General features: G+C 31.6%; 1 protein-coding gene across 1 annotated transcript; it reads right to left on the bottom strand.

Annotated features, from left to right (window-relative positions):
- Positions 1–10,070: 10,070 nt before the first annotated feature.
- Positions 10,071–11,536, bottom strand: LOC110029211 (uncharacterized mitochondrial protein AtMg00810-like). Its single transcript, XM_020731392.1, has 3 exons — positions 11,431–11,536; positions 10,971–11,356; positions 10,071–10,205 (listed from the first exon to the last, which is right to left on the bottom strand). The coding sequence occupies exons 1-3, from the start codon at positions 11,534–11,536 to the stop codon at positions 10,071–10,073; spliced, it is 627 nt and encodes a 208-aa protein (XP_020587051.1).
- Positions 11,537–13,335: the final 1,799 nt, after the last annotated feature.

Below are 13,335 nucleotides of genomic sequence, written 5' to 3'. Positions count from 1 at the left end.
GGTGAAGGGCATACTAATGTCTATCGTTATTTGAACCGTGTCATTAATTCGCGTGATGCAAGATAGACAACAGAAAGTTTTAAGGTCTGAAACATGAGAAATTGTAGAATATTGTTGATGGCACTAGGTTGGCGACCGGTAGGAGCGGCGGGGGTGGACAAAGGTTCACTATTGCGGTGCTCTTGGTATTCAACGTAAATTTGGTGAATTTAAAATACACTGAAAATGTACTGAATGGTGAATTATTGATATTCTGGAATTAAACATTGCATTTCCTTTTTCATTTAAACGAAATAACTAATTTAAACAATCCCTCTATATAGCAAACCGTACAAATGCTTGATTTTATATCCATGTGACACCCTTGAAATTATTTTTGTGTCTACTTACATAGAAATGCCACATTTTTACTAATATAGCTGAATGTTTATCAGTATGACGAGAAATTCTCTCCTCAAAGCTTTTTATGGTTCTAAAATACTTCAAATTCCTTGTTTTTTCTGCTTGCACCTCTTTTTTCTAATTTTCATGCAACTATGAAGTACATGTTCACCCCATGAACCTAAATTGGCATTAGAGTGTTTTGATGATCATAAATATAATTTAATTTGAGCTAATAAGGTTTAAATAGGTTTTGTGTAGCTTTTTGCACTAGCTTTAGAGGTCAAGAATATAAAATCAATTCAATTATCAAGGTCACTTTGAAAACTATACATGTCTCAAAAGTAGCTCATGTTTTATGATTATTAACTTAGCTTATGATCAATCCTTTTCAAGATACTGAAAATGCATAAAATTTAAGCTTGCCAAGAAGATTCGAAGATTGTAGCTTTAAATTATCCAAAATATGTATTTGCTGTGAGTCATATATTTGTTTGTGTTTCATATACAAAGGTTGCTAAAATAATTATCTCTCACATATGAGCGAAACAGGAGTAAATAAAATTAGGGGATAAATCAAATTTAATTGATTATAGCTAATCATACCATACGATCATCTAGAACTTGAAGTTTAATCATACCATACGATCATGATCATTTTCTAAATTTAAAAATGAGTACCTTTTAAGATTAAGAGATATTTTTATTAATGAAAATTGATTTAAGGATCACACTATATGATGCACATTGCAGCTCACACATAGGGTGTAAACGAACCGACCACGAACGAACAGAGCTAGTGTTTTGTGTTTGGTTCGTTTGAAATTTAGTTTATTTGAAATAGACTCTTATTCGAAATTGTTCGTGAACTCACTGTTCGTATTTGGTTCCATTTGTTCGAAATTAGTTCGAATTGTTCGAAATGGTCGAATTGTTTGTATTATTTGAATTGTTCGAAATGCTCGAATCGTTCGAATCGTTCAAATTGTTTGAATTGTTCGAAATTGTTTAAAATGTTATGAAACCAAAGTATTATAAATATAAAAATAAAATTTTAGATGTTAGAAATGTAAATACATAAAATTTATGTGGTAAGTAGATAAATTTCATAACATAAAATCAGATACATAACAAATATAACAACAATGAAAATAAAATTTTGAATTATTGAAATCACGACAATGAATGTTAAAACCAAAATGTATAAATAATAAATTTTCTCATTATATTTACAAAACAAATATAACAGCAAAATTGCATGCCAATAGGAAGTAGGACCAGCAAATGAAAATTGGCAGCTTCACTAATTAACATAGCACATACAATCATACTAAATCAAATAAGCTAAAACATAATTTTAATCAGCTAGTTACATGACAGAGAGCGTTGTGATAGCCTCTTTGAGCATAAGGTTTGATCTTCTATTCTTGTGGCGATGAACTTACGAAAACAGTGCTGGAGCTGTCCTGTACTCTTATATCTCCTTTTGCAGAACACAATAATTCCATATTGTTTTTGTCAAATGTGTTCCTTCACAAATTTTATAGGGATAGCCTACACAAAATACACAGAATTATTATATCATATGAAAAGATATATTTGCATGCAGGATTCAAAATTAAATCAATAAAAAAAAAGAAAATTTACATGTATACAACTCAATTCCACTGTATAGGGATAGCCTACACAAATTTTGCTACATCCAGCTCCTCCATCATCTAAATATTTCATTAACTGCCTCAATTTTTAAAATATTTTTTTCTTTTATAATCTTACATAGGGCTGTGGCGATGAACTTACGAAAACAATACTGGAGCTGCCCTACACTCTTATATCTCCTCTTGCATCGCAGGTATCAAACCTCTTGTTTGGTTGACGCAAATTGGTTTTTGGTAGGAGATGGCAGCAGAGTTTTCTTCAACATCTTCATCTTCTACAAATAGTTCTGAAGAGGACAGAAGACTTAGTTTATGCGTGAAATCAGTGGTTACTAATATGAAAGTGTAATTATTCTGCTGAATAGTGAAATAATTCCACAACCTTGCTTGGCTGTTTCAGCTTCAGCGAAGCTCGCAGTTTAACTGCAGAATCAATGACCAATTTTTAGCTTCTTAGAAAGGCCATTTAAGTTTAAGAGTCACAACAAAGCTTAATATTATTAAAACAAAGAATATGATTTAAATTATTATGGGTTGAATGAAATACAAATAAGTAATTTAAAATTTAAAACAATTTGCACAAAATTCGGCTCACTAATATAAAAATTAAATATGATATATTTCATTAAGAAATCTAAATTTTTCTTTACAACAAATATCTTAAAGATAAATAGAATCAATGTAAAAAACAAAAATGAGTGACACAGGCAGCCAACAAAGCTTTACTCTTGCGTTATATTTGAAATTCAATCAAAACTGGTTGAATTTCAAATACCTCAAGCAAAGATAGATGAAAAATAATATGCATAAAATACCACATATACCAACGTGATAACTTGAAACTACTCACCTAAGTAAGCTCTTCGAAAGCTTCTGCTTCTCTCATAGTAAAAAAAGTTAGCTGAATGTATAGATAGATGAAAAGTAACAAAGTTCAACTTTCATAGAGTTTTCAGAAATATTATTTATGCTTAAATACTTCATTGCCAAACTTCAATATGCATAAGCTCTTTCCTACACTACAATTAAAAACATAAATATACTTAATACTTCCCTGCCAAACTTCAACTAGAAAGTGCAACTCTACCGAAACCAGGGAGGGGAGAGTGGGAAACAACCCTCTCACCAATTTTGGGAGTTGTTGCGCCTCTCCTAAGCCCCTAACATCACTTCACTGGATCTAGTAATAGCCAAATAAGGTTCCATAATAGTAAGCAAAAACTGAACAGAAAACAGCATATAGACAATCATCGCAATGATAATAGTAATAACAAAAAAGCAATTGAAGATAACTATAAATGTCAGTCGAAAAGACTAGATATGATGCATTTTCTGGTTCACATTAATAAAAAACTAGCATGAAACAGGATAATAAGCTTAGATATATATAAGTGAGATCATTAAGAGTCAAACATAAGTGTATGCCTTCCAAATGAACCCTGTAAGCATTTCATACACTAGCATCTGATGTCAGAAACATCTAAGGGATCACCTGCAATAAATCTATGATGTACACCAACATAGACACCTCAAAACCCTCATCTAGCAAGCTTGAAGCAGAATTTTCGTCCATATGAATAGAACTCCATTGAGCTATTAGATAGTACCTGCTGCATAATTCCAAATCCTATTAAGGCGGATCAACAAATCCCAAATATGCTTTTTCCTCTTCAAAATATATTCCAAAAGCAAAATAGAGTCAGTTTCAAGCTGTAAGACAAACAAGTTAAAAATAACTGCAATAGATAAAGCCAATAAAGTAGTCCAAGGATCAGCTTCAATAGGGGACATAACAGAGCAATGTAATGAGAAAAACTAAAGCATTTGCCCAAAGATTCTCTAAAGATACCACCAGCCCCAACATTGTTTTATTTTCAACTACCATCTAAGTTAGCCTTCACCCATCCAGGAGAAGAGGGCAGCCATTTGAACAATGTCGACCACCACTCCACCCTAACCAAAAAATAAAATTTACGAGCCTTCACAAGCTTACAGGCTTTAGAGAAATAGACTTGCAATCTCAAATAAAAACTGCAATTAAAACTGTTAAATCGTAGGAATGATGACGACTTGCAATCCCAAATAAAACTGCATACCAACACTTACAAATTTCGTTATCTTTCTCCAAATAAATAGAGATGCATTATGCGTAATATAGAGTCACTATTCTCACTCTTAAAGGATCACACAATCGCATTGTAAACATTTGTCCCATTCAGACTCCAACTTCAGAAAGAAAAAAGTAATTTCAAGTCTTAAAATTGTTAAGAAAAAAAGTATCCGAGCAGACATAGTTTAATTATATATTTAGTTGAATACAAAAATAATAACAACTGTTTAAAGTTAAAAACTGTAATAATAATGTAAATTCTTAGCAATGATTGCTCTTGTATAGAGTAAAATGGTTAAGCTAGCTTCATATGTGTGATAGTTGAATATTAAACATTTCCTCGTCAATGATCTCTTGCTAAAAAAAAATAATATAAATAAATATTAGTATATAGTATTGAAAATAAATAAAATACACCAGAAATTAGAAAATAATATACTTAATGAAAGGATTACCGTAAGTGTCTTTGCATTTTTTTGAGCACATCAAAGTTTTCTTTCGAACACATAAATAATCCATCCTCAAGGTATACTTGTAAATCAAGTTTTGATGGTTCCACAGATCCAAAAACGACAACAAAATCTTGAAACTCAAACATAACATCAAATTGATTTGAGGAACTCATAGGATCTTCAGCCTTTGAAGAACTCTCGTTTGAAACATTACAACCAACAATTATATTTCCCACAATGCATCTTGAACTATTTTAAAATTTTGCTCAACCTCACATTGTGAGTATATTTTCGGGAATATATATCTAATAAATTTGAGTTTCAATATAAGATCCAAAATTGATGCAATAGACATTAAAATATTACATTCCCCCAAATATTTGTTGAATTTGATTTGCATACTCATAGCTATATTTTTCATATATTCATTTTCTGACAATGACTCCTCGAACAAAATCTTCTTAACATGCAAAACTGCAGGTAAGAATATATTTGAAGTAGAACATATAGCGTCAAAGATCATCTTTGTAACATTATTGAAAATTGAAAGAAACTTTCTGATTTTCTCATATTTCACTCATTCTGAATTAACAAACAACCATTTATGGTTAATATCTCTAATTACGTAGTGATAAAAAATAGTACTATAGATAAATGCGGACTCCAACATGTTGAAAATTGAGTTCCGTCTAGTAGAAACATTAATGCACAATAACCTTGTAGTTGCAACTCCTAATTGCTTTGTCATTTCTACAAACTTATGTAATCTTGCAGGGGATTTTTTCAGATACTTCACTGACTTTCTAATATTTTGGATGATTTCATGCACCTTCTTTAGCCCGTCTTAGACCATTATATTGAAGATATGTGCACATTTTACATAAAAAAAAATCACAGAAGTGCAGCATTCCTCGTGATTCAAAATTCGCTTTTAAGGAATTAACTGTCACATCATTATTACTCGCATTATCCAAAGTAATTGTGGAAATTTTATCTTGAAGCTTCCACTCCAACAAACACTCACAAATAACTCACAAATATAAGTGCCTATATGTGGAGTTTTTAATTCAATGAAATTGATAATAAATTTATTTAACTTCCATGTTTCGTCGATATAATGAACAGTCAAGAACATATATCCAATAATTTGATTAGGGGCCAACAATTAGCAGATAATGACATCATGTGAACATTTTTAAGGCAAGATTTAAGCTTTTCTTTCTCATGCTCGTAAACTTTCATACAAATCAATTTTTATGTTGTTTATTGAAATATTTTTAAAGTTAGGATTCAACATTTTCAACAATATTTTAAACCAAATATATTCAACCATCATGAATGGATACTCATTTACAATTATCATCTTTGCAATCATCTCTCTTATGAGTTGTTGATCATAATTTTTAAAATCATAGAAATTAGGAAACTCTGAATCAATGTCAGCTTCGAAAGACAAAAAAATTAGTATATTTTGTTTCTCATATGACAAGTTAACTAGTTGTTGACTCTTTGATTTTATCTTAGCACATTCCTTAATGTGTCTAAGAAGCTGTGAGGTTGTGTCTGACTTGAGTTTAAGGATTTTTATCTCACAGCAAATGCATTGAACAAATGATTTTTCAACCCCATTGAAATTTGATTTAACATCAATAATATATTCCAAAACAGATGATTTTCTCTGCTTGCATTTCTTACATTCAATTTCAATACTAGTGCTTCCAACAGTCACTTCAACAGGTTGAGAACTATCATTTTCATCATGAAGTGCAACTGATAATTTTTCACTACTTGATGCAGATTGAAAATGTTCAATATTTGACATTCTAAATAACTACACACAAAAATATAGTATCACATGATATTTCAAACATTTCATGCATGTATGTACATAAATGTACTTTAAAAGAAATAAGAAGTTTAAATATATCGAGTGCATGAACCTCCTGATAACACGGAGTTCTAGATAAAATATATTTGATTTGTGATAAACATCAAATTAAAAAAAAAATTAACACTTTGTGCCACGTCTTAACCACTAAGCAAATAAAAAAAAAAGAAAAAAAAGGATTGAGATCGATATTATTATGAAGAGATCAGATCAAGGAAAATCAACACTTTGCCTCAAAATCTTCTATTAAGACTAGAATTTAGCCAAATAAACATGAAGAAATAAGACAAAAAAAAAACTCTCTTATTTCAAAGAACACCTTTGCTAGAAAAATAAGAGAAGACAAAGTGATCAAAACACTTGTTTTTTAGCTCTGGTTCTCTCATTTTCTTGCAAATAGTTTTTCCTCAAATAAGTACTACATTTCATGATGCATGTTGGCATGTTTAGTTACTCTGACTCTGCTGCAACTTCAATGTAGAGCATAGTTGTAGAGCGTTATAATTGGACTGATGCATAAATTTGTAGTACTGAATCTACAAATCACTGGTTGTAGCTTTAATTCACTCCTAGATTTATGTTATTAAAAAAAACACCTATAATTCTTTCTTTAAGATTTATGGTGGAGATCAGATCATCATGATCAAATATAAGGGGAATTTCAAGAGGAGAACTTGATAGGAATTCCCAATGAGGTTAAAATATTTTCGAAAATTTTGCTTGTAAGAAAACAATGAAAAAATAAAAAACAGTTAACAATGTTGATGTTTGAAACAATAAAATGATGCATTGATAATAATGAGGATGATGCTACTTCAACGCAGAGCCAAGTTGCGGTGTGTTATAATTGGAATGTATACTCAAATTTGTAGCATTAAATCAACAAATCAGTGGTTATATCTATGGTAACACTCTTACGTTTCTCTTATTCTAAAATTAAAGCTGTTTAAATCTTCTTTATAAATTTTCTTTAAGATTTATGTTATAGCAAAGTTCAGATCATCATGTTCTAAATAAGAGGAATTTCAGGAAGAGCATCAGATAGGTGGCCCCACCAAGAAAGATAAAAACATTGTAAATTTTACTTGTAGGAAACCCATGAAAGAACAGTGTAGAAAGCGATAAGAATTTGGAACCAGTAAAACAATTTGATAGGAAAATGCTCCATTAATATTGATACGGTTGCAACCACTCTCTATAAAATGTAAATAATCTAATTCGACAACATGCATATATATTAATGCAACATACAAAGATTCAAGAGCAAATTGTCTGAATAATGTTGAATGGCAAAAAACGGGAAAGAAGATATAACCATGCGAGACACAATGAATATCCAAAGAGGGATAAACCAAATCAAATTACAGATATAAATTTCGTTCACACAAATAGAAAATAAGATATGTGATTGATACAACTAAATCGAAATCCACTTTGATTGCAATAAGTAAATAAATAAGTATTGAGTAAAAGAAAAATCTAAACATCAAGTCTCGTACTTGAACAATAATATCACATCCTAGAAATATGTATAAATTTCAACTCCAAAAGAAAAAGTTTATGTTTAATAGGTAATTTTTTTGTACAAAATCACTGACCTTCTATTTATAAATGTTAGAAAGAAGCAATAAGTAATAAAAAAAAAATCAAAATTTAGATAAAATTAATTTTTTGAAACATGAATCTAAGATTGTGCGGTTAATGCTTGCTTAGGCTGTAACTATATCCTATTACGACTCCCAAGATTTAACCTTGACCAAATTTACAGAGAAATCCACCAACTTATCAAGCCATTACTTAATTTAGATCTTTACTTCACATTTTAACTCCAATATTAAAGAAATTTGAAGGAACATTTGAACTTAACAAGCCGCTCAACAAAATTCAATGCATTTGGAATTAACTTGGCAGATTGCCTTATCATTAAATTAAAAAAAAATAAATTCACTTCAACTGCAAGTGTCACATAAGTTATAAATAAAGTTTAAAGTATTTGATCGTTCACCCAAAAATAAATGCAACTTCTTGCCAACATATAACTCTTGTTGCGAAAACTTCATAAACATAACAATGTATAGTAAGAAATATTACTCTGATTTTTAAGAATGTAGTAAGAAATAATTTTTTTGTATAGTTTCTAGTTTTCTAGAGGCAATAATCAAAACAACAAAAATGCTGAAACTTTTTTGAAAGTAATGCTTAAGCTAAATAAATATGAAGAATGCCAAATAAACATGAATAGAAAATAGATTGACATTTGATTCTTATTTTTCATCGTACCTGCACAATGATTTCCTTTCCAGTATTTCAGATAGAAAGAAGAGGCTTGGCATTTTAATGAGGTGTGGATAACATCAAAAGTATATAACCGCAGTCATGAAAATCTAATTTCTCCTCGTTGTTGACTTGTCTATGAATCATGAAGGAATAAAAGAAAATTCAGAAATGAAGATGATGAGAATTCTATTGATTGCAGTACTTTGGATGGTCTTTGAATTGTTAATGGTATGGAATGCAAGACAACAAGTCTCACCTCAAAGGTAAACTTACAAACTTCCAAAGCAGTTTGATAAGCATCCAACTATTTTGATTCTGGCACACAATTGATGCCTTGTGCTCTCCAAATTTCATTAACATTAAATCTTTTGCAGGCTTTCTATGTGCTCGATACGGAATATGTTTTGTTTTGTGCGACAAAGAGAAGGAGAACTGACCAAGGAGGTTTAGCCTTACGAAGTCAAACAAATATTTTGAAACATTACACAAGAAAAGTACAAAAAGTTCCATTCTTTCTAGACTATGAATCTTACATGATTCATGTTGGCCCAGGACTAGCTAACCATTGAAAATTCATTTTTAAAGAGCGTATATAACACCCAATTTCTATGTAGATTCATTTTTCACATTTATGCCACCCAGGACTAGGCATTAACGTAGATTCATGTTTCACATTTATACCACCCAAGTATTTCACATCACATACAAAATATCACTCTTAGACCTTATTATGCTTAGGGAAGGTGCCAAATATGTAAAAGTTGAAATTTAGATGTTTGATATGTAAATATATAGATATTTTTAAAATTCTTGAAACGGTTCATATCTATCATCATTTCTGCATTGTATGATGTGTGGCTTTGTACCTCACATTAAACATTCCATTTTGTTTTGCACTAGGAGATTTTTTTTTTTTATTTGGAAGCTCATCGGTTCGGTGCTGGGAAACTGTTATCTTTGGCGTCTCAAAGAACGCTGGAAGGCAAGTAGCTGCTTAGCTTGTCGAAGTTATAGAATTGTGTGATATAGAAGATGCCTATAATGGTTCAACTGGTGGTTCAAGCAACTGCAGTCATGTATATATTAGCGATATCGTTGATAGTTGTTTAATAGGCTTTGAGCTCAAGACTTTGTGGTTTGGGACAGAGCACCCAAACACTTGGAGAAGTTGAAGCCTGTGGTGATACTGCTGGTGAAGAAGATGCAAATCATGATGTTCATGATGTCAACGGTGAAATTGAGGGTGAGGATGGAGGAATAGCTGATGCAAATTATGCTGAGGGTGAACTAATTTCATTGCCTTATTAGGAACAGTTCCCGCATGCCGTGAAACCACTTGCAAAGCGTGTAACTTCTGAGTTACAAGGAAAGAGAGGTAGATCTACAAGGATCTTTCTTACTGATTCAATTCCAGATACCTTTCCATATAGAACTCCCACCTACCAAATAAGGAAAATAACTAAATAGAGTACAATTATTTTCTTTTACATTACAAGACTAATTAAACGTGATTTTGTACAACTACCAAATAATATTAAGAACAAAGGAGAATAAATTCTGAATATAAGAGGAAAAATATTAAATCCTGTAATTTAAATTAGATATTTCAACACTCTCCCTCAAGCTGACATGAAGATATTTTTTAGAATTAGCTTGCACACTAAACCATCAAACTGTTTTTGGTGAAAATCCTTTGTTAGAATATCCGCTGCTTAGTCGTTAGAAAGAACATACACCATGCAGATCTGTCAATTTTTTCTTTGATGAAGTGTTTGTTCATCTCTACGTGCTTTGTCCTATCATGAAGGACGAGATTGACGATGACTGACGATGACAGACTTATTATCACAGTAGACCTTTAATGGTGACAGACTATGAATTTTTAACTCCTTGAGAATTCATCTAATCTATAGAACTTCACATATCCCATGAGCCACAAATTTGAGTTCAGCTTTAGGATTGCTTCTTGCCACGACACTTTGCTTATTACTCCTCCAGGTTACAAGTTTCCTCCTAGAAAAGTCTGAGGTTGACCTTCTATCTGTAACACTCCCAGCCCAGTCTGCATCTGTAAATGTTTCTATCTGTAAGTGCTCATTTTTCTTGAACAACAGTCCTCTTCCGGACGTTCCTTTCAGATACCTAAGGATCCTATAGACAACATCCAAGTGATGAGTATTTGGAGAGTGCATAAACTGACTTACCATGCCAACAACAAATGATATATCAGGATGAGTGTGTGACAAGTAGATTGGTCTTCCCACTCGTCTCTGATATTGTTCTTTGTTAATGTCGTCTATTTTATTTGTCACTTGTAACCTTTTAGTTGGTTCAATCGTAGTTTCAGCTGATTTGCACTTAAGTATTCCAGTTTCATTGAGTAAGTTGAGTACATACTTTTGCTGATTAATGAAGATCTCATCCTTAGATCTGACAAACTCAATACTGAGAAAGTACTTTACATTTCCCAGATTTTTAATTTCGAATTCTGTGGCCAATTTTTCTTTCAATGTCTCAATTTCCCTAGCATCATTTCTTGCAAGAATAATATCATCGATATAGACAATGAGTATAGCGAGTTTACCAGTTTCTAAATGTTTGTAGAACATAGTATGATCAACTTGACTCTGAGTGTGTCAATATTTTGTAATCACCTTTCCAAACCTCTCAAACAGGCGCGAGGAGATTGCTTGAGCCCATACAAGGATTTCTTCAATCTGCACACCTTGTCTTCTCCAAACTTCTTCTCAAATCCTGGTGGAAGATCCATGAATACCTCCTCTAATTCTCTATTTAGAAAAACATTTTTTACGTCGAGTTGATGCAAGGGTCAATCACGGTTTGCCGCTATGGACAGTAGGGCACGAATAGAATTGATCTTGGCTACCGGAGCGAATGTCTTCTCATAGTCAATTCCGTAAGTTTCAGTGTATCCTTTTGTTATTAATCTCGCTTTATATCTTTCGACACTCCCATCAGCTATGACTTTAGTAGTGAAGACCCATTTACACCTAAGTAGACTTTTCTCTTGGTAGAGTAACAACTTTCTAGGCTCCATTTTTCAAAAGAGCATCCATCTCTTCCTTTTCTACTATTCTCCAATTTGGATTACTAAGAGCTTCCTGTATTGTCCTGAGTTCGGACAGATTAGAAGTTTTTGACAAAAAATTTGATGTTTGTGTAAAATTTTTTTGTAGGACAGATATTTCGAAATGGGATATTTAGTAGTACAAGAACGTGTTTCTTTTCTAATGGCTATATGAAGATCCATATTCTTAACCTCTGAATCTTGAGCTTCTGTTGGTGAAAAAATAAGGTCAAAATTGTAACTTACCTGTGTTTCTTGAGGACCATCATTTGGTTCTTCAGATTGGGAGGGAGCTAAAGCTTCAATTTGGACATTTTCCCTTTTATGGAGCTTTTTCCTGAAATAAACCAGAGGTTCTGCTATTGTATTATGCATTATTTCTCCCTTGTATTAGACAAGATAATTTCAGGTGTCCCTTGACCAGGATTCTCTTTGTTTTATTTACTTTCAACAACTATTTCTGGTTTTTTGTTTTCACGGACTTCATGTGTGCTTGGTGTTAGAACAACTCTTGGTAATTGATTAGAAACTTGCCAAAAATCATCTTCTCCATCAGTATTATACTACCCCTAAAGTGAATTTTTGTGAATAAAGAGAAATTTTTCCATGAAGATCACATCCATATTAATGTAAGTTTTTTTGGTAACAAGATTAAAACATTTGTACCCGTTTTTGTTTGAAGCATATCCAAGTAAAATGCATTTTTCAGATTTAGGATCAAATTTTGATCGAAATTTATTTGAAATATGAATGAAACATGTGCATCCAAAGATTTTTAAAGGAATATTTGAAGACATTCGTAGAATTGAAAACTGTTTTTTAGTTTGTTTAGAGGAGTTGTATATTGTAAAACTCGAGTTGATATTCGGTTTATTAAATATGATGCTGTTAAAACAGCGTCCCTCCATAAGCATTTAGAAACGTTTATTGAAACCATAATAACCCGAGCAACTTCAAGTAAATGTCTATTTTTTTCTTTCAACAATTCCATTTTGTTGTGGAGCGTCACGACAAGTAGATTGATGAATTATGTCTTTGTTTATCAAAAACTCCTTTAAACATTTATTAAAATATTCAGCTCCAATGTCAGATCTAAGAATGCATATTGTAATTTTAAATTGAGTTTCAATCATGTTGTAAAAATCTTTAAAGAGTTTTTTAACTTTTGATTTTTTTTTATAAGATAAACCCAACATATTCTTGTGTGATCGTCAATAAAAGTCACAAATCCCCTTTTCCCAGGTAATGTTTTGACTTTTGAAGGTCCCAAAACATCACTATGGATCATGAAAAAATATTTTGAAGGATAATATGGTTTTGGTGCAAAATTTATGCGATGACTTTTTGCCAAATAACACGTTTCACATTGAAATAAAACACAATTAACACCCTTAAACAAATTAGTAAATAAATGTTTTAAATAAGAAAAACCTGGATGACCTAGTTTAAGATGCAATTCCTTTATTTTTTCTACTGCAGAG

This window comes from Phalaenopsis equestris, unplaced genomic scaffold (genome assembly GCF_001263595.1).
Source record: "Phalaenopsis equestris unplaced genomic scaffold, ASM126359v1 Scaffold000552, whole genome shotgun sequence".
Lineage (NCBI taxonomy): Eukaryota > Viridiplantae > Streptophyta > Magnoliopsida > Asparagales > Orchidaceae > Phalaenopsis > Phalaenopsis equestris.
The sequence above is the reverse complement of the archived record's forward strand: the minus strand, read 5'-3'. Positions and strand labels throughout refer to the sequence as shown.

Bases quoted from the DNA above. Each gene is read 5' to 3' on its own strand.
- LOC110029211 (XM_020731392.1), bottom strand. From the start codon at position 11,536: ATGGATCTTCCACCAGGATTTGAGAAGAAGTTTGGAGAAGACAAGGTG. The intron at 11,357-11,430 runs GTTTGGAAAGGT...ACAAACATTTAG, and splicing joins TCCTCGCGCCTGTTTGAGAG to AAACTGGTAAACTCGCTATA. The intron at 10,206-10,970 runs GTAAGTCAGTTT...CTTATTTGGTAG, and splicing joins TATCATTTGTTGTTGGCATG to GTGGGAGTTCTATATGGAAA.